The sequence below is a fragment of the Eleutherodactylus coqui genome, chromosome 1 (assembly GCF_035609145.1).
Source record: "Eleutherodactylus coqui strain aEleCoq1 chromosome 1, aEleCoq1.hap1, whole genome shotgun sequence".
Lineage (NCBI taxonomy): Eukaryota > Metazoa > Chordata > Amphibia > Anura > Eleutherodactylidae > Eleutherodactylus > Eleutherodactylus coqui.
Window position 1 is genome coordinate 103,507,370 of NC_089837.1, and position 22,599 is coordinate 103,529,968.

General features: G+C 42.4%; 1 protein-coding gene across 5 annotated transcripts in view; it reads left to right on the forward strand.

Moving 5' to 3' along the window:
* SNED1 (sushi, nidogen and EGF like domains 1) overlaps nt 1–22,599 on the forward strand; it is a 112,141-nt gene that overhangs the window by 40,936 nt on the left and 48,606 nt on the right. For 3 of the 5 annotated variants that reach the window (XM_066598474.1, XM_066598452.1, XM_066598459.1), the window contains exons 5-16: nt 398–523; nt 614–727; nt 2,274–2,387; nt 4,847–4,960; nt 8,932–9,045; nt 9,583–9,696; nt 10,947–11,060; nt 12,933–13,046; nt 15,180–15,293; nt 17,424–17,537; nt 17,758–17,871; nt 21,461–21,574. In XM_066598474.1, coding sequence (XP_066454571.1) covers nt 398–523; nt 614–727; nt 2,274–2,387; nt 4,847–4,960; nt 8,932–9,045; nt 9,583–9,696; nt 10,947–11,060; nt 12,933–13,046; nt 15,180–15,293; nt 17,424–17,537; nt 17,758–17,871; nt 21,461–21,574 — 1,380 coding nt within the window. The remainder of the gene's footprint in view (nt 1–397; nt 524–613; nt 728–2,273; nt 2,388–4,846; nt 4,961–8,931; nt 9,046–9,582; nt 9,697–10,946; nt 11,061–12,932; nt 13,047–15,179; nt 15,294–17,423; nt 17,538–17,757; nt 17,872–21,460; nt 21,575–22,599) is intronic. The other 2 variants (XM_066598482.1, XM_066598468.1) reach the window with 2 other exon arrangements.

The following is a 22,599-nucleotide window of genomic DNA, read 5'->3' on the forward strand; positions in this document are numbered from 1 at the left end:
ATCCACTTTGGAAATAGACTTTCCTTTACAAATTTTCAACGATTTTATGTCTACCACTCCTATATAGACCAATCTGTCTCCAGAGTAAACAACTGTAAACTTTGGTCAACACTTGCAATGTGTTACCTGCTTTTTGTTGAAGGTGAGTTGACACGGAACAACTATTGTCTGAATAGTCGCTGGAAATAGTCGATATGAGTGTTTATTGGCAATTTGGTGATGGAAGCCATTGGAATAATTGTCAGCATATGGCATTTTCTTTCAATAGTGTTCCTAAACATACAGCTTTATTATAATGGAAATTCACTTTACACGATATCAATGTTTAAATTTATAAATCATTAATTATGAAAGTGGTGATATTTCATATTTACATGAGTATTATTTTACTTTTCAGCTTCTGTTTGCTGGACTCTGCGCCCCTGCCGCAATGGTGGCAGATGTATTGATGACTGTGTCACTGGGAACCCTTCTTACACCTGTTCCTGTCTTAGTGGCTTCACCGGGAAACACTGTCACATTGGTAACATAGAGCGCGTCTATATGGATACTTTGATAATATTTTGTTATACACTATTTGACTTTGTTGTAACTTTTTCCAATATGCTTGCAGATATGGGAAGATGCTTCTCACAACCATGTCAGAATGGTGGCACCTGTGTGGATAAACCCAGATCTTTTTCCTGTATATGTCCGACGGACTTTACTGGACCATTGTGCGAGACAGGTAATTTCAGAACTGGTTCTTCAGTGAAAGACATGTTGCAATCTGTCTTATATCATATGCTACATATTTATAGTTTTCTCTATAATACAGAACTATTAGCTCCTTAGTTCTGCAATTATTTGCCCTTAATGAAAATAGTAAAAGGTTTTTACGGCATATCAGTTTGATAAGATGATAAGACATATACACTATTCTACCAAAAGTATTTGGACACCCCTTTCAGTAGAAAAGATTGTGTCTTATTAGCATGTGCAAATAAGAGAGATTGTTCCATCTCCCTTATTTGCATATTACCCAGAGGAGCATGAATGGCCTTATAAGTCTCCTCACTCACCTTCTAGGTGCTCTCCCTAAGGAGAAAAGATAATGTTGCTGACCCTTATTAGCATTTCACATCTCCTAAACTGTAGTACATAAGATGTAGACCCTTGAAGTTGTCAGCCATAGTTTGTGACAGGAACTACAATCTTTTGGATATACTGGTTATGCTGCTGCACACAAGCCGTCCATCATAAAGTGCAAGTCAATGGCCCATGTACAGTTTTGCAAGGAGCGTCATCATTGGGCATTTGAGAAATGGAAGAACATTCTATGGAGTAATGATTCACAATACTCCATCTTCAAATCAGATGGAAGTACCTGAGTGTGGAGGAGCCTGGGGAACACCTTTTGCCTGAGTGTGTTGTGCGAACAGTTAAGTATGGTGGAGGTTCCATTATGGTCTGGGGAATGATTTACATAGCACGGTCTCAGTCCATTGTAGTAGTGACAAGAACCATGAACATGGAGGTGTACCCTGACATTCCAGACAATAATGTGCTGATGACAATGTAGCAATACTCTAGGAAGGTTCAGCAATACTTCCAAAAAGACAATGCACTTTGCCACAGATCCAACACTGTTTTATGTTGGTTTGAGCACATGGATGTACCATGATTGGATTGGCCTGCAGAGTCCCAACCTGAACCCTACTGAACATCTTTGGGACAAACTGGTACGTCAGGGCAGGAAATATGAACAGTGTTCATCTTCTTTGGGAGCAATATGTCATTGTTCATCACTTTTTTATTATCCTTCTTTGAGAGAAATAACCAGGAGTTTGTAGGATGAATAGGGGGAAACAGCAGCTCAAGTGTATTAGATGGTAGTAAAAAGTATGCCACGGAGAGTATCCGATGTTATTAGGGCAAGTATTAACAGATGTGAATAAATCCTCCCTTTCGTTCTTGCTCTGGTATCCATTCACTTTAGGTGGAATGCTCTATTTGTAATCAGCATGGGACCTAATATTGGCATGGGGGCAAGAGCAGAAAGAAACAAACGGAATGAAAAATAACCAATTCGGAATAGAAAGGGTATCGTCATCCTGCAGGCAGATATCTACTGGTCACTTAGGGCTGCCATCCATCATTATGTATTTCCTCTTTATGTGCTACTGAAGCTCTACCATTGGACAGCCAATAGTGCAATAATGATTTTCAATGTTTTTCCTAATATTAAAGGGATTTATGGCAGTTTAGTTTCCTGCCTGTTGTTTTTATCCTAGAGGTATCGCCCTGCACTGGCAAGGAATGTTGGAATGGAGGAGTCTGCCATGATTACAATGGGGTTGCAGTGTGCCAATGTCACCCAAGATATACAGGTGACCAGTGTGAGACAGGTAAGAAAAATGAAGTGGACGGGTCTGTGAGCTATACTACATTGGTTTTATCATAAGCATGATGTTGGTAAAATCTGCTAAAATGAAATTGTAGACGACGGCAGTCCCTTCCACCATGCCGATAGCAGAAAGTGCATCACTGGAGAAATACAATACATTGTGATAAATCTGCCTTTTCAGTGGAACAACTAAAATAAGTTGTGAGACAAGAGCACCAAAATGATGCCCATTCTCCTCCCCCACAGCCTGCACAATCTACCTGCCTTGCTGAGCACAATCAAGGCATAGAATCTTCAGACACCAAGACAAGTGCTAGCATCAATCACAGTCTGTAGGGCAATTGAGGAGGTCAGAAGAGATGTTGGACCCCTCTGCTAAAACTTCCAAAGCCTCAGAGAAGGGATGCAGCATATAGAGGAGATGATTTCTTATGTGGATAATTGCACAGCTCCTCTTGCATCTGCTTCTCATTAGCCTTTGCTATGGAGATGGAAGCTGCTCCTCGTATTCTTATTTTGCAATGACAGGCACTTAGTGTTACAACTAGAGATGAGCGAGCATACTCATTAAGGCAAACAACTCGAGCGAGTAGTGCCTTATGCGAGTACCTGCCCGCTCGTCTCAAAAGATTCGGGTGCCGGCGGGGGGCGAGGAGCGGTGGGGGAGAGCAGGGAGGAATGGGGGGAAGATCTCACTTCCCCCTGCTCCCCTCTGCTCACTCCCGCAACTGACCGCTCTCCCCCGCCGGCACCCGAATCTTTAGAGACGAGCGGGCAGGTACTTGAATAAGGCTCTACTCGCTCGAGTAGTTTGTCTTAGTGTGTACGCTTGCTCATCTCTAGTTACAACTGATGTGGCGAACCTAAGAGCTCAAGATACAATATTGCTCACATTTCACTTTTACCAACTTCCTTTGTTGAGCTGCAAACTTAGAGAGTTTGAGCTTTTATTGTTTGTTTAATTTAAATATATTTTTTATAATTTTATTTTTAAAAAAAGGCTTTCTGTATTTTAAAGCATACCCACTCTTTCAGATGGCTTTTCAGAATCAGCTGCCATGTGTGCTTTGATTGAATGAGAAATAACACAATTGTTGGCCATTATGGCTTTTCCTGCATTTTCACTAGTTGTGCCCTCTGCAGACTATATCTTGAGACTAGCTGCCGATTCTGAACAGCAGATTCTTCTCCCTAACTCTGCAGCACACACAAAGAAATGACTACATCATTGAGGACAGTGTACAGCTGTACTGAGCAGTGTAGATGTGATTCCAGTAGCTGTAATGCAACAAATCATCATGTCTGTATAAGTCTCTCTGCTTCTCTTTTCCTCTGAAGCAGCTTCCTCCTTCCTTCTAGAGCTTTGCTAGTTCAGACATTGAACTGCTTATTATAGGTGACAACTCCATAGCAGTAAGCATGCATTTGATTGTCACCTGTATACTTCATAAGTGCATCGTAAAGTGTCTGGTGCTTTTCACTTTGGGGGGAATCCTTTTAATGCTAATTAAATGTAAAATCATATTAAAGGAGGATAATTTAAAGGAGTTGTCCAATTGTAAACTATTAATGGACCATCCTCAGGACAGATCATCATTAGTACATCGGCAGGTGTCCATCACCCGGCACCCCTGACAATCAATTGTTCACTGGCCCAATGCTCATGCACCGAGCTGATTTCTAAAGGAAGCAGACAGTTTCGTTCTTACTGCAGTGGCCAGACTTGCTATTGCTAGCCAAGTTCTCATTCATTTCAATGAGAAGTTTGCCTGCAATTCCAAGCCTGGCCACTGCAGTAAGAACGGAACTGTCTGCTTCCTTTAGAAATCAGCTCGGTGCATGAGCATTGGGCCATTGAACAGTTGATTGCCAGGGTTGCCGGGTGATGGACACCAGCCGATGTACTAATGATGACCTGTCCTGAAGAGGGTCCATTAATAGTTTACAACTGGACAGCCCCTTTAAGTACAGAATCATAATAAAGGAAGATTTCAGCAAAAATTGAACAATCAATCATATATTAGTGAAGTTTGGTAATTATATTTGTTTTGAATAGGGTGGTTTTGGTATTGTCCAAAGGACAACAGAAAGTGCAGCCATATAGGTTTAGCACAGTTGTATTCATTCTCAGTCACTGCTGACACACTATCACTTTGTTCTTCATTGAACATGCTGACAAGATGGAAGTGGGTTGTCGGTTTCTGAATAGCATGTTTAAAAGTGACAACCAATATAGTTGCACTTCCTGTTGTGACTTGTGCAAAAATGGCTGCCTTTGACAGAGCAAAACAAACACCAAGATCTCTGTAAGAAAAACATATATACTTACTAAACTTTGGCTACTACTCAAACTTCTGATTTCATTTTACCATGTTGGGTATAAATCCTCAGTAAGGAGATGGGATACGTGGGCACAACACATACACTCATTCAGAAACATTTCTGCTTAATATGTTTCAGAGCTGAGACCCTGCTCCTCTTCTCCTTGTCGAAATGGTGCAATCTGTGAAGATTTTGAGACAACGTACCGCTGTCTATGCAAGTCGGGATTCACAGGGGCAAACTGTGAAAGAGGTAGGCCTGTAGAAATGATAGAAGTCATTATTAAAAAAAAAAAGTAAAGACTTTGTAAAATGTAATCCTAGACAAGTGTTATTTTTTATAGAATACTAGTAAACAATGTTTTTCTATATATCAGCATCTGCGATAACTGGATGGCAGTAAAATGACCACCATTACAGCTTCCACACACCTCGTTACCCAGTTTTCCTGCACTCCTAAATGGCAATCAGTCCTCTGTCTTCATATTCCTGCTTTGAAGGGAACCTGTCCGTCCTAACCACACTACAAATAACTATGTTGTAGGCTAGGTGCATAGAGACTCAGAACACAATTCGCATCAGACAACACATGGATTTGTGCGGTCTAATATACGTGCATAATGCACATTCAGGGGCATTGCATGTTCTATTTCTTGTCTGTGAGATGAACAGAAACAGGACATGTCATGTAAGGTTTTTTTTTTCTTGCAGTCTATGGGTTCTTGTGAAAAATGTCTACTATGTTTCCCCAAAAATAAGTATTATATAAATTTTTGCCCCAAAAGAGGAACTAGGTCTTATTTTCGGGGATGTCTAATTAGATTTACCTAACAGGCTCAGTCCATGTCCCTCCCGGTGCTCTCCAGAGCTCCAGCGCGGTTCCTGTAGTCCTTGGGCCACCCGAGAAGATTACTTCCTGGTTACGGGATTCATAAATCCCACCTCCACAAAGCGATGGCTCTGATTGGCTGAGCAGCGCTCCATGAACCAATGCGATGGCTCTGATTGGTTCATCGAGCGCTCCATTGATTGGCTGAGCAGCGTTCAAAGAACTAATCACAGCCATAAATCCCGTAACCAGGAAGTGATCTTGTATGGGTGGCCGAGGACCGCGGGAGCTGTGTCGAAGCTCTGGAGAGCAGTGGGAGGGACCCGGACTGAGCCTGTTAGGTACTGTATTTTTTTTCTTTTTTTTAATGTAATGCAGCTAAGGCTTATTTTTGGGGTAGGGCTTATATTTCAAGCCTCCCTGAAAATCCTGACAAAGCAGGGTAAGGCTTATTTTTGGGGAAACATGTTATGTGTATACCCTCATAGGCTATTGTAATTAAACTGACAGCACACCGCCTGAAAATACAGCTCTTGTGTGCACCTAGCCTTACTGTGAAATGCTGCTGCATTTTAGTGAAAGCATATAGGGAGATTTAAGACCGGTGCTTTATATGCCAGTATTCAACAGAAATTGGTTGAAGTTAAAGGGGTTGTCCCGCGATAGCAAGGGGTGTTAAGCACTTCTGTATGGCCATATTAATGCACTTTGTATTATACATCGGGCATTAAATATTGGCCATACAGAAGTTATACACTTACCCCCTCTGGTGCTGGCGTCCCCGTCTTCATGTCGCCGACCAAAGCAGCCTTCTCCCTGGATTAGAAGCCCTGTGCGGCGCGAGCACGCCGGAGCGGCCCCTTCAGCGCAAGCGCGTCTAATCCAGGGAGAAGGCTGCTTTGGTCGGCGACATGAAGACGGGGACGCCAGCACCGGAGGGGGTAAGTGTATAACTTCTGTATGGCCAATATTTAATACACGATGTATATTACAAAGTGCATTATTATGGCCATACAGAAGTGCTTAACCCCACTTGCTATCGCGGGACAACCCCTTTAAGGTTCCAAATTTTATCAGAAGCTGCATTCCTCTTAATAAATTTAGTGCATTTTGCTCTGTTTCAAAAGTATGTGCAGACTTAGATTTATGCAGCTTTTTGCATTATTTTCTTGCTTTAAGCTTTAATAAATTTGTCAGATCATTGTTGGCCATGTCTCCTACCGGGTCTGGTTGGCAAGTTTTAGTCGGGGGATCGGCAGGCACCCAGCACTGGTCCATGAGCAGCAGCTCATCCGTAACCTGTTTACCTTCGGTTTTCTGTAACATAAATGCACCACCAAAACTAACCTTAGTAGATAAATACAGCCACAGAATCAAGCTCATAATATAAATACAGCATCAGAACCAAGCACAACATGCAGAGTCAGGTTAACTATGGAATATAAGTTTGTAGTGTGAAACTACAACTTCCGGTATAACCTCAACAATGGTAAGGGTATACTGGGATTTGTTCTTTCGCAAACAAAAATGTTGCAACTCCTCATTCTGGCCATATGGGTGATTACTGTACTCATCAGACACAGAGGAAAAACAAACATTTATATTAAAGGGCTTCACAGGTGAGCTATTCTTTTAGTGGAGGCTTTTTCCTCCTCTTCTTCATCTGCCATGATGACTTCAGCCAGTTACAACTCACCTCTGCAGGTTTCGACATCCAGATGTATTCTGCTCCTTGATTTTGCAGCACATTTCCTCACTGTGTCCCTGAAAATAAATGTTACATATAGTGAATAAAAGTATGCCCCAAGCTCTGAGCCTGAATAACAAGTGGTGCTAAACGGCGCCCTTAAATAAAAATATGCCCCACTCTGTGACCCTCAATAAAATATGCTCCAGATTATGTCTTCAAAATAAAAAATTTGCCTCTTTCTGTGTTCCTGAAAATATGCCCCAGATAGTGCCCCATGAAAATATGTGCCGCATAATGTGTACCAAATGACCCTGACCCCAAATAAGGAATGCTCACCTGCCAATGCACACACAGTCACTCAAAAAAGATCAGAAGAGCAGAGGCACAAGACCCAAGATGTCTGTCTTGCCCTCACCCACACAAAAATGATTATATTATTTATATTCTAACAGTTTATCTATAACATGTTTATAATATGGCAGGCTCACATACAGTTGCTCAGCTCTGGTGTAACACTAAATAAAGCTGGCACCATATAATTTAATCAGATACCAGCTCTACACAGTGATACTGATTACAGTGCCATTACATCCAGTGATTACAGTCATCCATTTTCACTTTTCTTCTCTATCTGGGCCCAGCCCATCATGCCAACTTCTTCCAGTCACAACTTGACATTGTGTACTCTACCTATCCTGCTGCTTCCGCAATGCACCTCTCAGTCCCTCCAAAGTACTAGTGCATCCTTTTGTTCCCTACAAAGTAATAGTTCCCCCATATGATCACCAAAAGAAATATTGCCCCTCTGTGCCCCTCAATAATAGTGCCTTCCACAGTAATACCACCAGTAGTTCCTCCACCCAGTGGTCTCTGGGGGAATGGCTCTGTCCACCCCTAGTTCCCTACAACTAAGCCCTGAACACTTGTGTTAGCGGTTTTCTACAGTTGGAGATGCAGAAAAGAGTCACAAATATTAGTGTAGATATGGGGTGCCGCAAAATATGAAACTTTTTTTTATGCCACAAAACTTGCACAAATCAAATACTATATTTCCTTCAGTTTTAGAAAGAGTCAGGCACGAGGAGAAGTGCTCACTGAACGGCTCATCACTGACTTCTATCGACTTGGCTTGATTGACCAGCCTTTTCCTTATTTGCCTGCAGGGATACAGCAGTCTATGAAGTCAGGCTGGATGGGAGATGCCCAGTGGACACTTCCCCCTATGCTTGACTGTTTGTAAAACTGTATTTGAGTAAGGCTACTTTCATACGGCAGCATTGTGGTCAGTATTTTGCATCAGTAAATTAAAACCAGGAATGGCTCCAAGACTTTTTTCTGTAGTTTCCACCCCTAATTTTGGCAAATAAATACTGACCAAAATGATGAGAAAAGTACTGCAATGTAAAAGTGTGTGAAAACAGTTCATGGTAATGCGGGAGCCTTTCAGTATGTCATGCTGCCTGTGGTTAGAGCAGCATGAGCCTACTGATAGGTTAACCTTAAAAGTAGACAAATATACTGTTCGGGATTTGATAAATCTTTGTGAAAACCACTATAGGTGTTCTAATATCATTTGGAAATGGGAGAAGGAAGACACCAAGAGCTAAAATATGTCTAAATAGAGTTTGTTAGAAGATGACTTGAGTTTATACGGGATTTATGTCACACTCTGTAGTGTTTGATTCTCAAGTTTTTCTCTTTCCAGAAATCAGACCTTGCTCTTCTGGACCCTGTTTGAATGGAGGGACTTGTGTGGAGCTGGGTCTTGGTTACACATGCTCTTGTTCATTATGGTTCACTGGAGTGCACTGTGAGAATGGTAAGGATCCAAGATGTAAAGTGGGTTTCCAAAACTAAGATATTGATGACATATCTACAGGGTAGGCCATCAATATCAGATCGATGGGGAACCTCTGCTAGAGACCCCTGCTGATCAGGTGTTCGAAGAGGCTTTTCACAGGCCAGTTACGTTCCCTTCATCAGTCACTTGCCTAAAAGTAGCACAGTCTCCTTCACTCTTGACAAAGAGTTTGTACCCGAAACATTGCTATACTGCCTGCACCAGGAGTTGTTCAATAAATGGTAGTTGTTTTTGCATGCAATTCCTAAGTGTGCTATCCAAATTTTTTCTCAGCTGCTATACCTGGCACAGCTGCTATGAAATGTATGGCGCTGTGCCTGGTATGCAGTGAACTCCGCAGCGGAATGGCAGATGCAAGATGCGAGATTGATGATCATTTCCTGAGCATCAGTTATGAATATTGGAGTTCGGGAAAAACACTTTAATGGCATGCTTTTATTATAATATAGAAAGTATTTGCGCCCAGCTGACAATTTTATCACTCTCTTTTCCCAGAGATCAGACCATGCTCTTCAGCTCCATGTATGAATGGGGCAACATGTGAAGATCTGGGAGATACCTACGCTTGTCTCTGTACACGGGGATATACTGGTCTGAACTGCGAGACAGGTGAGAGGCATAATAACAGGGGTGTAACTATAGGGGATGCGGTTCCACGCGGGCCCAGGAGCCTAGGAGGACCTTAAGCCCTCTCTTCTCCATATAGTGAGCCCAGTACTATGAACAAAGCATAATAATTGGGGGCCCTGTTACAGGTTTTGCATTAGGGCCCAGGACATTCAAGTTACGCCTCTGCATAAGAATATAGTATAAGTGTGAGATGCAGGATTGAAGATTCCTGATCTGTTTTAGATCTTTATTCATTGATGGTCTTGTTCTTCAGTGCATCTCGTGGTAAAAGTGCAATCTACAATACTATAGAAAAGCATTGAAGTGACAACAAGAATCCATTCAAGACAGAACACAGACAGAACACATACGTAAACCGTGGTGCTCAGCAAAATGTCAGAGTCTGACCCAAGATAACATTCAGTAGAAATGAACAGATGTGCGAGGCCACAGGAAGCGTTTGAGCATGCAACGCCTCCATTGCCTTATCTTTCCCTCACCTTAGTTTGCTTACATACCCAAGGAGTGTCGCTGATTCCTTTCTATTGAATATTGCCCACAATAGTAACGGCTTTTCCAGTTAGTAAACAGCAGCACTACTAGTAACCGCTTTCTCCATATATACTATTTTGGATTGCATTCATATACATGTGGCACCACTCAACCACCTCTAACAATACATTATGGTTAAATAGCAACTATGTATATGGACACTGCAATTTGAGATAACTTGTGTTAAAAGGAAAGCCAATGTGGTAACTAGCAAACGTATAAATCTCTTTATTTGCCTTAAATGACAGGCTAAAAATCCCTCTAAACTAGTGGCCACTAGGGGTCTCCATTCATTTTAATTTGCTGTCCATTGTCAAGTGAAATTTGTATCTAGTAAAGGAGATTACAAGATTGATAACAGGAAGGGGAAGAAGGTGATGCCTCATGCTACCCATAGAAGTCTATAGAGAGCATAGGGGGAGGAGAGAAAATAATGACTCATACACCTGTGCTGCCAGAAAAAAACTGAAAATTACAGATACAGCCTGCAGAGTGAAAAATGCAGGTGTGCTTTAAGATTCACTGCATTGGGACACATTTCTTTAGAAACAGAATTTCCTGATCTGCTGGGCAATTTCAATCTATTAGTTCATCAGTGTTTGTCCTATAACATGTATGATGGATTTGAGCTAACATGATTGATTTGTTGTGATGATTATTTTTTTTTGTGCACCATTTCTCCTTTTTTCTTCTACCAGAACTTAAGCCCTGCTATTCATCTCCATGTTTAAATGACGGCCTTTGTGAAGACGTGGGTTCTAGTTTCAGCTGCTTGTGTCTGCAGAGATTCACTGGGAGAAGATGTGAGACCGGTGAGGCACTTACTGATTACTTGTCATCTCTTCCTGTCATTATTATTTTCTTTAGGAATGCACAGTCAAAAGAATAAACGCTCACCTCCTCTCCAACGGGAAACCAGATTCACTATTGCATAAGTCCACGTAGCTCCAGGCACGCCCAGTCCAAACTGCACTACTAGGCATAAATTCTTACAAAGTGTCGGTTTCTGTAAAACAGCAGGCATCAGGCTTTACAGATGTAAACCTGATGCCTGCTGTTTTAAAGAATAAAGCATTTTTTTCACACGTAGAGCCGACACTTTGTAAGAATTTAGTTTCTTTAGGACTTGGCTCCATGGTTATTAAGTAGATGCAATAATCACATGTGCCTGGCATTGCATGTAATGTATGTCTATGGGATCGCATGACCTCACATGCACATGCACATGCAATGTAATTTCAAAGACATCCAATTAAGGCAGCATTCCAACTTCCTACCATGACGGCTAGTATTTCACATATGACTTGGTGCTGCAATTTGGCATAAAATTGCAGCACAACACACTGTATACAAATATGTTGCTTTGGAACTCAGGCCCACAGGCTTCATTCATACAGACATATTGTACCCGTACTTAACTGTCTGTATTGTGGATTTAACACTTAGACCCCTGCGGAACCAAACATACAGAGCCATAGAGATGATTCGTGATTTAATAAATCAAGTTCAGTACAACTGCACTGGGTTTGGGGTGTTAATTTTGGAATAGATCTGAATTAGGCCAGGTCATTAGTGATATAACCATGACACATGGTGGCGATCAAAAATAAAGTAGGACAGGAAAATAGAATTGAATCATACTTTGTATTTATCTGCTTCATTCTATCCAGTCCTAACAGCAGTGGCTAACAGGTGTATTCTCAAAAAATGGCAGCAGTCTTAGTCCCCCTGTCCACGACGAGGCGGAATATCGCTAGCGTGGACGGGCAGCCTTAGGGTCTTTTTACAGGGAACGACCTGTTTCTGACATCCGTCCCAGCGATGATCATTCCTGTGCTTTTACACAAGAACCATCATCGCTCCTTGAACGAAGGCGGAGAGAGCTGAAGATTACTTCTGTCCGCCCGCCTCCATTCACAGTAAACAGGCAGTCATTCATAGATGAGCCACTGCCTGTTTACACTGGCCAATCGTAGCTCGGTTTTTATAACATGCATAAGCCAAAGACGAATGAAAAGTGAATGTATCATTGTTCGTTCTTCAGTCAGCGCATTCATTTACATTGAACGATCATCGTTCAGATTCTCGCTGGATCACGGGAATCTGAACGTATCGGCCCATGTAGAAAGGCCCTTATTGAAGTGATTATTGTCTTGCTTAAAACACTTTAAAAATATGATGCAGATACTTCCATATTCAGTGTCATCACCGCATAAACTAGAGTTTTATGGACGTTACTACTGATCAGTGACCCCCTGTAAGACTAAGGAGTACAGTACCACTGCCTGTGGATAGGACCTTGACATAATTCTTGAGATGGACACAAGGCAGGACATGCTGTGGACTACACTAGACTGAATATCTACAAATGTAAAAAGTAACATGCACACAGTGAAAGCAGAATACATGGTTTATCTCCAGCGCAACAAGCCAAACTAATACGCTGCGTTATGGCTGGTGTTCAGCCGGAGAGGGAAGTGAATGAGTACGGATTCTGTTATGGAGTACTTTTGTCCTCCGGTCCTGCACTAGGCCTAAATAGTGTATAAGTTACACTTTATTTAATCCTGATTTGCTTGACTACATGATACCTACCCTTCCACAGTGATGTTACATTACACATATATAGTGCAGACAAATATTCGGATTCCGCTAACTGTACCGTGACACATTTCCCACCACAGAGCTTAGACCATGTTCTTCATCCCCCTGTGTCAACGGTGGAATGTGTGAGGATGTGGGTGATACATACAGATGCGAATGCAAGCAGAGGTTTACTGGGAGAAACTGCGAAATAGGTAAGGACTGTTTTCTGCTTACTTTCCAGTGCAGTAAAAAAAAAAAGAGCAGGACATAAAACGTAGAAATATTCCAAGTACTTTTGTTCTATCTTTGTGTTTTGTTTTGTAATGTATCTGTAGTAATACTCATGGTAGGAAGCCACATTACTGCTATGGTCTTCAATGGCTACAATCAAAGCCTTGGCTAGACGAGACCAAGAATCAAATGTCTGCCCTAGTCCTATATCTAAATACTGTAGCCATATAACTTATTGGTGCATCCCCTGGTTCTCACCACCTGTGGCACATGGTCCACCGTCCCCTGTGACCCTAGTTATACTGCTGACTACAATTTTCTGCTTTGCTTATAATTCAAAGATCAGATATCAAATCTGATCAAATATATATGTATATACAGTATGTATCATTTATACAGTATCAGATTGTATATTTTAAACCTGTGGAACCTATTGGGGCTTTATTTTTGCTGGAGATCAAGATGTTGCTGTCAGTACGCAGTCAGTGCTATCAGAGCCTAATGTTGGGTTTCTATGCTGCGGCAAATCTACCCACCCACAGCAGCAAAGCCTTAGGCCAGTTTCACATGGCTGAGAAAATGGCACGAGATTTGTGCGTTGCGAGATGCAGAAATCTCACGTAGATATGATCCCCATTCTTTTGGATGGGGTCATACACATAAGGTATTTTTTTCTCCTGCATAGCATCGCAATGCTATGCTTTGTAGGAGAAACATCGCAGCATGTTGTATCTTTTTGCAATACCGCCCATTGTTTTCAATCGTGGCAGGGGATTCCTTCCATGTGGAAATACCTCGCAACCATGCGTTTCCCATGGATTTCGGGTGCGGTATCAGGCCAGAAATCACAGGCTGATATCATCCTCGCCCGTGTGAAACTGGCCTTAGAGTGCATTCACACACAGTGGAAAATCCACCCCAAATTCTGCATCAAACCTGCGACAAAAAAAAGCATTAAAATCCACTTGGTGTAGATTTTCATGTGGATCCACATCAGATTTAAACCCATCAATTGAAGAGTTGAAATCTGCTGCTGATCCACATCGAAAAACGCATCCACACCTGCACCAATGGTACAGATTTATGTTGCATACGATCTAGTTTTGTTATTGGCACCAGCCTCTATAAAACTATCTTTCTAAGGCCTTAGTCAGACGGGCGTTTTTTCGCGCGATTTGCGGATCGCATTACAGATGCGCATCCACAAATCGCGTGACCGGTGCCCGAAAATTGCCCGAAAATCTGCTCCTAGCCGCGTTTCATTAGAATCGGGCCGGAGCTGTCCAGCGCATTGCATTCAATGGAGTCGGCAATACAGCTGGCTCCATTGAAAGCAATGCGCTGCGGGCGAGTGTGGGATGAATTGTCGAGAAGGGCTTAAATATATAAGCCCTTCCCTGCAATTCATCCAGAAAAGTGTTAAAATAAAAAATATATATATACTCACCTGCTCCCGGCAGCCGGAGTTCCGCGTGGCCTGCCTGCAGTGGGTGTGAAGGGGGTGTGAGTCAGACCTGCCCCCTGATTGGCTCAGCGCTGAGCCAATCAGGGGGCAGGTCTGACTCACACCCCCTTCACACCCACTGCAGGCCGGCCGCGCGGAACTCCGGCAGCCGGGAGCAGGTGAGTATATATATTTTTTTTATTTTAACACTTTTCTGGATGAATTGCAGGGAAGGGCTTATATATTTAAGCCCTTCCCGACAATTCATCCCGCGCACGCCGGCAGTCCATTGCTTTCAATGGAGCTGGCTGTATTGCCGGCTCCATTGAATTCAATGGGCTAACATCGTTCTTCTCTGCCACAGCTGTTAGAGCTGTGGCAGAGAAGAATGATTTGTCTTCTATATGTTCTCAATGGGGTTGGCGCTGCTGCCGCCGGCCCCATTGAGCGCATATAGAGAAGAGAACAGGAATCGCAGATCGCAGATAGGTGCGATCTGCGATTTCTGTTCTATAATTTATCGGACGAGCGCATAAAAAGCGCTCATGTGTCCGATACCATTGCAAAGCAATGGTTTTAGAAATCGGCGGACGCCTGCGCATGCGCAAATCGCGCGAAAAAACGCCCGTCTGACTAACGCCTAAAACTGAATGTGTTACCGTTCCCCCAGAGGTCAGGCCGTGCTTCTCAGATCCGTGTTTGAATGGCGGTACATGCAAGGATGATGAAAATGACTACGTCTGTTTGTGCAAGCAAGGCTTCATTGGGGTACACTGTGAGACAGGTAAAAATGGTAACTGCTCATAAAATGCATTTATATGTATGTCAAATATGGTTATACATTGTATATGTTTCTTTATTTTTTAGTGTGGCACAGGGAATATATTCATTCACATCACCCTTTGCCTGATGGATACTTATAGTTTTAACCCCTTAATGACACAGGACGTGCAGTTACGCCCTGCACGTTTGGGGTATATTTGGAGGGGAATCGCAGGGAGTTGGGGGGGCGTTTATTGGAGCTATTAACCCTTTAAGTGCCGCTGTCAATTCTAACAGCGACATTTAAATGCCCTGACTAATGTTCGGGTTCCCGTACATCCTGGAAAACGAACAACATAAAATAAACATTAAAAAGTAACAAGGTATATTCCTAACCCCATTAACTGTCTCAAAACTCAATAACTGGACGAATTTACAAGAGAACCTAAATATGCGGCATAAAGTCATATTCAAGATTAAGGCCCTTTGGCGCCATGGTGTCAAGAGTAATCCAGTTCACGTCTCAATACTCTATCACCTCCTCTATCTAGTGCTTCCACACTGTCTATTATCGTAAGGGCTCTTTCACACGAGCGTATATTGGCTGCCGTTTTCGCGGTCGACCGATATACGCTACCATCTAAGGCGTTAAAACTCGTGAACGGGTGCACAAATGTAAAGTTTGTGCGCCCGTTCAGACGGCATGGGCACCGGCGCATATACGGCGAGGCCACCATGCCGTTGCCCCTTCCCTCCCCCTCACCGGCTCACTTCCTCACTCCTCTCTGGCTGTTTGCAATAGGAGGGGGCAGGACGGGGCCGGGCTAAGCTCCTGCCCCCTCCACACCCCTTGTCCGCAGCCAGCAATAGGAGGAGGCGGGATGGGGGGTAGCACTTTGCTCCGCCCCCTCCCATTGCAATCAGCCGAAGGGGAGGAGAGAAGAGAGAGGGAGTTTAGCCGTCACGTTGCTAAACTCCCTCCCACCTCACTTCTCCAGCCACTGTCATTGGCTCCCATAGAAGCCCATGCAGCGGCCGACGTATTCCGGCCCGAAAGATAGTTCCAGGACTATCTTTTGGGCCCGACGTAAAAGGACCCAGTGCTATATTGGCCAGCTGGGCGCTTTTACATCTCAGGAATACGGCCATGTGATCTGATGCATTGGATTCCAATGCATCAGATCATAGCATATATCGGCCGACCGTGAAAACGGCGGGCCAATATACGCCCATATGAAAGAACCCTAAACCTCAGCTGACTGATCGTATGTTTCTGTTCAATAAAACGTTTGGGCATCGGGAGCTCCATGTGACTTTGCTTTTAACCACATGTGGTTGGAAACGAGTGAGAGCTGTTGGATGATGATGAGTATGCAGAGTGTTAAAAAGACTGCAGTTGTAGAGTAATTGTGTACATCTGGTTTTAGCAAGATGCTTGGGTGGAGGTTTGTTATAGGTTAGTATATATTGCTGTCATGTTGTCATTGTATATTGAGCTTAAAAAGACCGCACAGGTCGAAACGTCACATTGATTAATGGACCAATAAAAGGACACTATATTTTGCACCACTTATGTTGCCACCTTCTTGGACTGTATATAGTTTTGTGAGACAAAAAAAATAGACATGCTGCGTTTCTGAGAAACCTCATCCACATGGTTGACTAATCCCGGGATTAGCGGCCGCATGCGGATTTGCCACAGCGAAATTCCGCACAGAATTTCCGCGGCAAATCCGCCCCGTGTGATCTTAGCCTTAAAGGTTGAGCAATAGTTGATCATCAGGGGTCCGTCACTTAGGATCCTCGCCAATCAGCTGATCAGTGGATCGGATGTCGTCACAGTTGGTCAGCTCCAGAAGTGTAATAGCCAGCTTCACTCCCATTTAAATAAATGGAAGCACTTCCCCATATTACACTTCCTACTCCTCATTGCATTCAGTGCCAGGAGTGAAATAGGCCTTGACCTTTCTATTGTATGTCTATTCTAGTTCCTACAGGGGGGAAAATATCTTAACAAGAATATTCTACTCTGTTTTCGATAGTCGATAGAGTGTTTAATGTCTTGTCAGAAGAGTGCAGTTCAAAGAATTACATCAACTGGTGATGGTTTTTGGATAAAATGCTTTTTAATAACTTTTTTACCTTTTCCTAGAGGTCCGACCCTGTTGGTCATCTCCTTGCCTTAATGGAGGAACCTGCAAAGATATGGTTGATGGGTATAGCTGCATTTGTGCAGAGGGCTTCACTGGTGACCGATGTGAAGCAGGTGAGATCACCTTCTCTTGAGTCTCAGATAGACCATACTGTAGATGAGCATTTAACTCTATATATTTTCTCTTTTGGAGTGTCAGGGCACAAACGCTTAGTTGTATCAGTGTGTCTCCTACAGATACACATTGATGTATTGTAAATATCTGTACTTCTGCAGTATATTATATGCTATTTCTCTTGTTTTATTCTCTATTGTATGTTCTTCTTGCTTCTAGAAATCCTTCCCTGTTCTTCATCTCCTTGCCTGAATGGAGGGTTGTGTAAGGACCTCGGTGCTGAATACAATTGTTTGTGTCCAAGAGGATTCACTGGAGAACGTTGTGAAACAGGTGATAGGAGGATTAATGCCGACTTGCTTCTATTGCATATACTGATAATGAGGTGGGAGTTGTTGGAGGGGTGTTGGGAAAATACATACGCTATAATCATTAGTCACATAAAGTTGCAATCTTTTTAACATTCTGTGGATTGTGCTGGCAGCGAACACACACATGTGCAGAAAGCATGATTAGTTATAGCCCAATCAAAATTCCCATTGGGCAGTGTATAACATAGACACCTCTTAACTGTTTTTGATGAATAGTAGAATTTGTAGGTGGCCTTGATGCCCTTACAACCAGGTCTCGTGTTTGATAAAGTTGAGAAGTTCAAATAGGATCTCTTAGTTTTCGCAATAGGTTGTCAGGCCACAGGAGATTCATCAAGTGAGTATAAGTTATTTTGTTATTTTATGCTATTTTTTCTATTTAGTAAATTTTTTTTCTCTCTCAGAAAACCCCTTTTACTCCTTGAGTGGCGGGTTTCTTACCACCCTGTCAGACCCACCAGGGTGGGTTTTTGAAATGGTCTAATCATTTAATTTCAACTAATTTTGCAGTTGCGTTCCAAAAGCCAAAACATTTTCATTTTTCCATTGACCAGGCCATATAAGGGCTTGTGTTTTGTGGGACAAGTTGTACTTTTTGATGGCATCATTTTTGGGTATATATAATGTATTGCATAACTTTTGCAAAGAAATTTGTAGGAAGATTGGGGGGGGGGGGAGAAATTCTGCCATTTGTTTTTTGGATTTCATTTTTACGGCGTTCAACGTGCAGAATAAATAATGTGATATCATTATTCTCTGAGTCAGCATGATTCCGGCGATACCAAGTTTATACAGTTTTTTTATGTTTTGCTATTTTTGTACATTTAAAACATTTTTCTTTCTTAAAGGTTTGCTTTTGTGTCGCCACATTCCAAGAGCTGTATTCATTTTTTTTTTCCATTGCCAGAGCTCTAGAAGGCCGTGTTTTTTGCGGGATAAACTCTAGTCTTCATCTATCTAATTTTTGGGAACATGTAAAATTTTGATCGCTTTTTATTCCATTTTTTCTAGTGGCAAAATTAACAAAATCTGTAATTCTGGCATGTTTTTTCTTTTTCTTTTTCACTGCATTCTCTGAGCTGTATAAATAATATATTAAAGTAATTCTCCAGGCCAGTATGGTTACACCAATACCAAATTGTAATAGTTATTTTTCTTTTTCACGACTTTTTCACACTTAAAAAAGAAAAAAAAAGTAATAAAAGTTTAAATCACCCCCCTATTGCCATATCTATAATAAAACTAAATCATAAAAGAAAAATACATATTTGGTATCGCTGCGTCCGTAAAACTCCGATCTATCAAAGCATTGCATTATTTACCTCACACGGTGAACACAGTCTGAAAAAAAAATAAAGAACGCCAGAAATGCACTTTTTCAGTCACGCTGTCTCCCAGAAAAAATGCAATAAAAAGCGATCAAAAAATCGTATGTATTCCGAATTAGCACTAACGTAAACTACAGGACATCCCGCAAAAAATGAGCCCTTGCTCAAGTACGTCGACAGAAAAATATAAAAGTTATTGGACGCAGAAGATGCAGCAGAATTTTAAAAAATTAAATGTCTTTGAAAAAAAATACAAGTACTACAGCAAAAGAAAAAAAACTATACAAGTTTTGTATCGTAGTAATCGTACTGACCCATAGAATAAGGTTATCATGTCATTATTGTTGCAGTTTGTGCGCCATAGAAACAAAACGCACTGAAAGATGGCGGAATGTCATTTTTTTTTTCATTTTACTCCACTTAGAATTTTGTTAAAGTTTTTCAGTACATTATATGGTACTTTAAATTACACCATCGAAAAATACAACTCGTCCCGCAAAAAACAAGCCTTCATACAGCGACGTCAATGGATAAATAAAGGAGTTATGATTTTTTCAAACGTGGGGAGGAAAAAAAGAAAAAAAATGTGCCGTGTCATTAAGGGGTTAAATAACGTACTAACTTCCTCTGAGTCATTAGGATGCAGGGATAGCACATGTGTAATTTTATTTTTAATTTTTTACAAAGTAAAGGGAGATAAGTGTATTTATTTTAATTTTTTAAATAATTTTTTTAACTTTTTTATTTTTTTTTTACTTTTTTTTATTTTTGTCCCTTTAGGGGACTTCCACAGAGACCCAACAGGACCCCCTGATCACATTCCGGGGGTCCGATGGTGACAGCCCTTTACATGCTGCAGTCACATAGACTGCAGCACTTAAAGGGTTACACAGCAGAGATCGGAGGTTTTCTCCATTCTCTGCTGTAAGAGCTGGTGCCTGGCTGTCCTCTGACAGCCAAGCACCAGCTCTCCCTGCTATGGAGACCATCCGCTGGCTTCTGACAAGCCGATGGTCTCTATAGCAACCTGTAAACAAAGCAGTGCAGGACTTTGAATTTAGAAGCGGGAGACTTCGGCAGATCGGCAATATCTTCCTGCTTCTGTTTTTCAAAGTCCTGTATTGTTCTGTGTGGGTCTGTGCAGGCAGAGCACAATGCCACAGCTTGTGTCATTGTGCTCTGCAGCTCCCATAGTGAAACATAGCCTGGAAATCTTTCGGGCTATATCACTATCGGCAGTGGAGCTCATCCCGGAAAATTTCTGGGCGTGCCACTCAAGGGGTTAAGGCCTCATGCACACGGGCGGACTTTGCTGCAGAATTTGCAGCAGGCGTCCGCCTCCGGGCTCCACAGCAGTAACCCTCCATATGATGCTATGGAAAAATAATTCTTCATGCACAAGAGCGGAAACCAATTGCGGTTTACGGTCGCGGATGAAAAATCGCAGCATGCTCCCCTTTCCTGTGATTCCCACATGGACGGCTTCCATTGAAATCAATGGTAACCATCCGATCCACAGCCTGTCCGCAATTGATGGGCCGCAGATTCTGCTGGAAAAGCAGGAGTTTAAAAAACAAAAATCTGTACTGCACATGTCCGACGGCGAGCCATGCGAACTATCCGCAATACAGATACGGATCAAGAAAAGCAGGTATGCACGGACGCCGGGCGGGTTCCGTGCAGGACTTCCCATGCAGAATCTGTGCGTGCCCGCATGCATTCGGCCTAAGGCTAAGAGTGGTGAAAACGTAGTGTTGAGCGAACCGAAACAGTTGAACCTTGCTTCAGGTCAAACTTTGCCAAAAATTTGGTTTGGTGTGAACCTGAACCGTGAGTAGTTCATCTCAGCCTAACCCACTAAAATTCTTTCTTTTCTTTTCTTTCTCCCTCTCCCTTCTTTTTTTCCTCCTTTGAATCTTCTTCCTTCTTGTTTTTCCTCTCTCTTTTCTTTTTCGCTTTTTGTTTTCCTCTCTTTTATCCTTTTTCTTCTTGATTTCAATGAGAGCTGCACCTTCAGTAACGAGCTCTGGCCACTACTCATGGGTTGCAGCAGCTGCTTTGGCTCTGACCCCAATGTATCCCATCACTGACAGCCAGCGCTGCCTGTAAAACCCCTTTAAAAAAATAGGAACAGAATGATCTCTAAGAGGTCTCTTAAGAAAGCAGCTTCTATGAGAAATATTTATCATTAAAGTACCTAAATCTATAATTTCCTGCCTCTAGAGATTAGACCCTGCTCATCCTTTCCATGTCTTAACGGGGGTATCTGTGAGGATACAGCTGAAGGATACGTCTGTGTGTGCAAACAGGGGTACAGTGGAGATCACTGCCAGACAGGTAAGTTCTTATGACAGTTATTACATTCAGATAACGTTTCCAGACTATATTGTGTAATCACACCAATGAATGACTGTAATATGACTATACCAATAGACTTCTGTTGGTCAAAAAAAGCCAAAATAGTGTTCTTTTGGCATTTGGTTGGCCAGTATATTTTGCTGTGCCTTTTTCTAATTGTATGGAACAGCATGGCCGATTATATCTTTCTATTCAATGGGATTTCTATCCACCTTTCTACACGATCGAACACTGCATTAGGAACAGCTGGCGCGTGAAATCTTGTCCTCACTAATGTGATGCCACGTGATGAATGTATCACGATCTGCTCTCAGATAATGTGCTGACATCTCCTCTGTGCAGTAGAAGGCAACATTTGGTAGTCATGGGTAAACGTGGTGACTTTGACTATGGGCAGACTGTTGGTGCCCGGAGATTGGGTGGCAGTATTTCTCAAACATTTGCACTTGTTCACTATTCGTGAAATACAGTATCAAGAGTGTACTGAAACTGGTTGAACCATGGATAGACATCCGACAAAAAAATCACACAGCAGCAGGCAACGTGTGGTTGATCCTAGAGACGAGCATAGAGGGCCCGTCTGGTATCTCGACAACAACATGCTACAGTGGACCAACTGCCCTGGAGTACGACAGCAGGGAAGTTAGACAAAGCTACACATTAATCATGCAGCATACCTTGCATTGACTGGGGTTCTATAGCTGAAGACCAACAAGGATGACCCTGATGACCCCAGGTCCTTGCGAGCAATGCCTCGCATAGACCATGGAAGAACGTCAGAGGTCCTTGAACACATAGCAGAATGTCATCTGGAGTTGCCGGGTCCACATCTGGCGTAAATAGCAGGAAGCTGTATCCAATGGGCGTACCTTTGGGATTCAACAGGCTGGTGGTGGTGTTGTCATGGTCTGGGGAGTGTATTCCTGGCATAGCCTAGGACCATTGGTCATTATACCACAATCTTTGAATTGTGAACCCTACAGAGACCTATTAGCTGATCATCT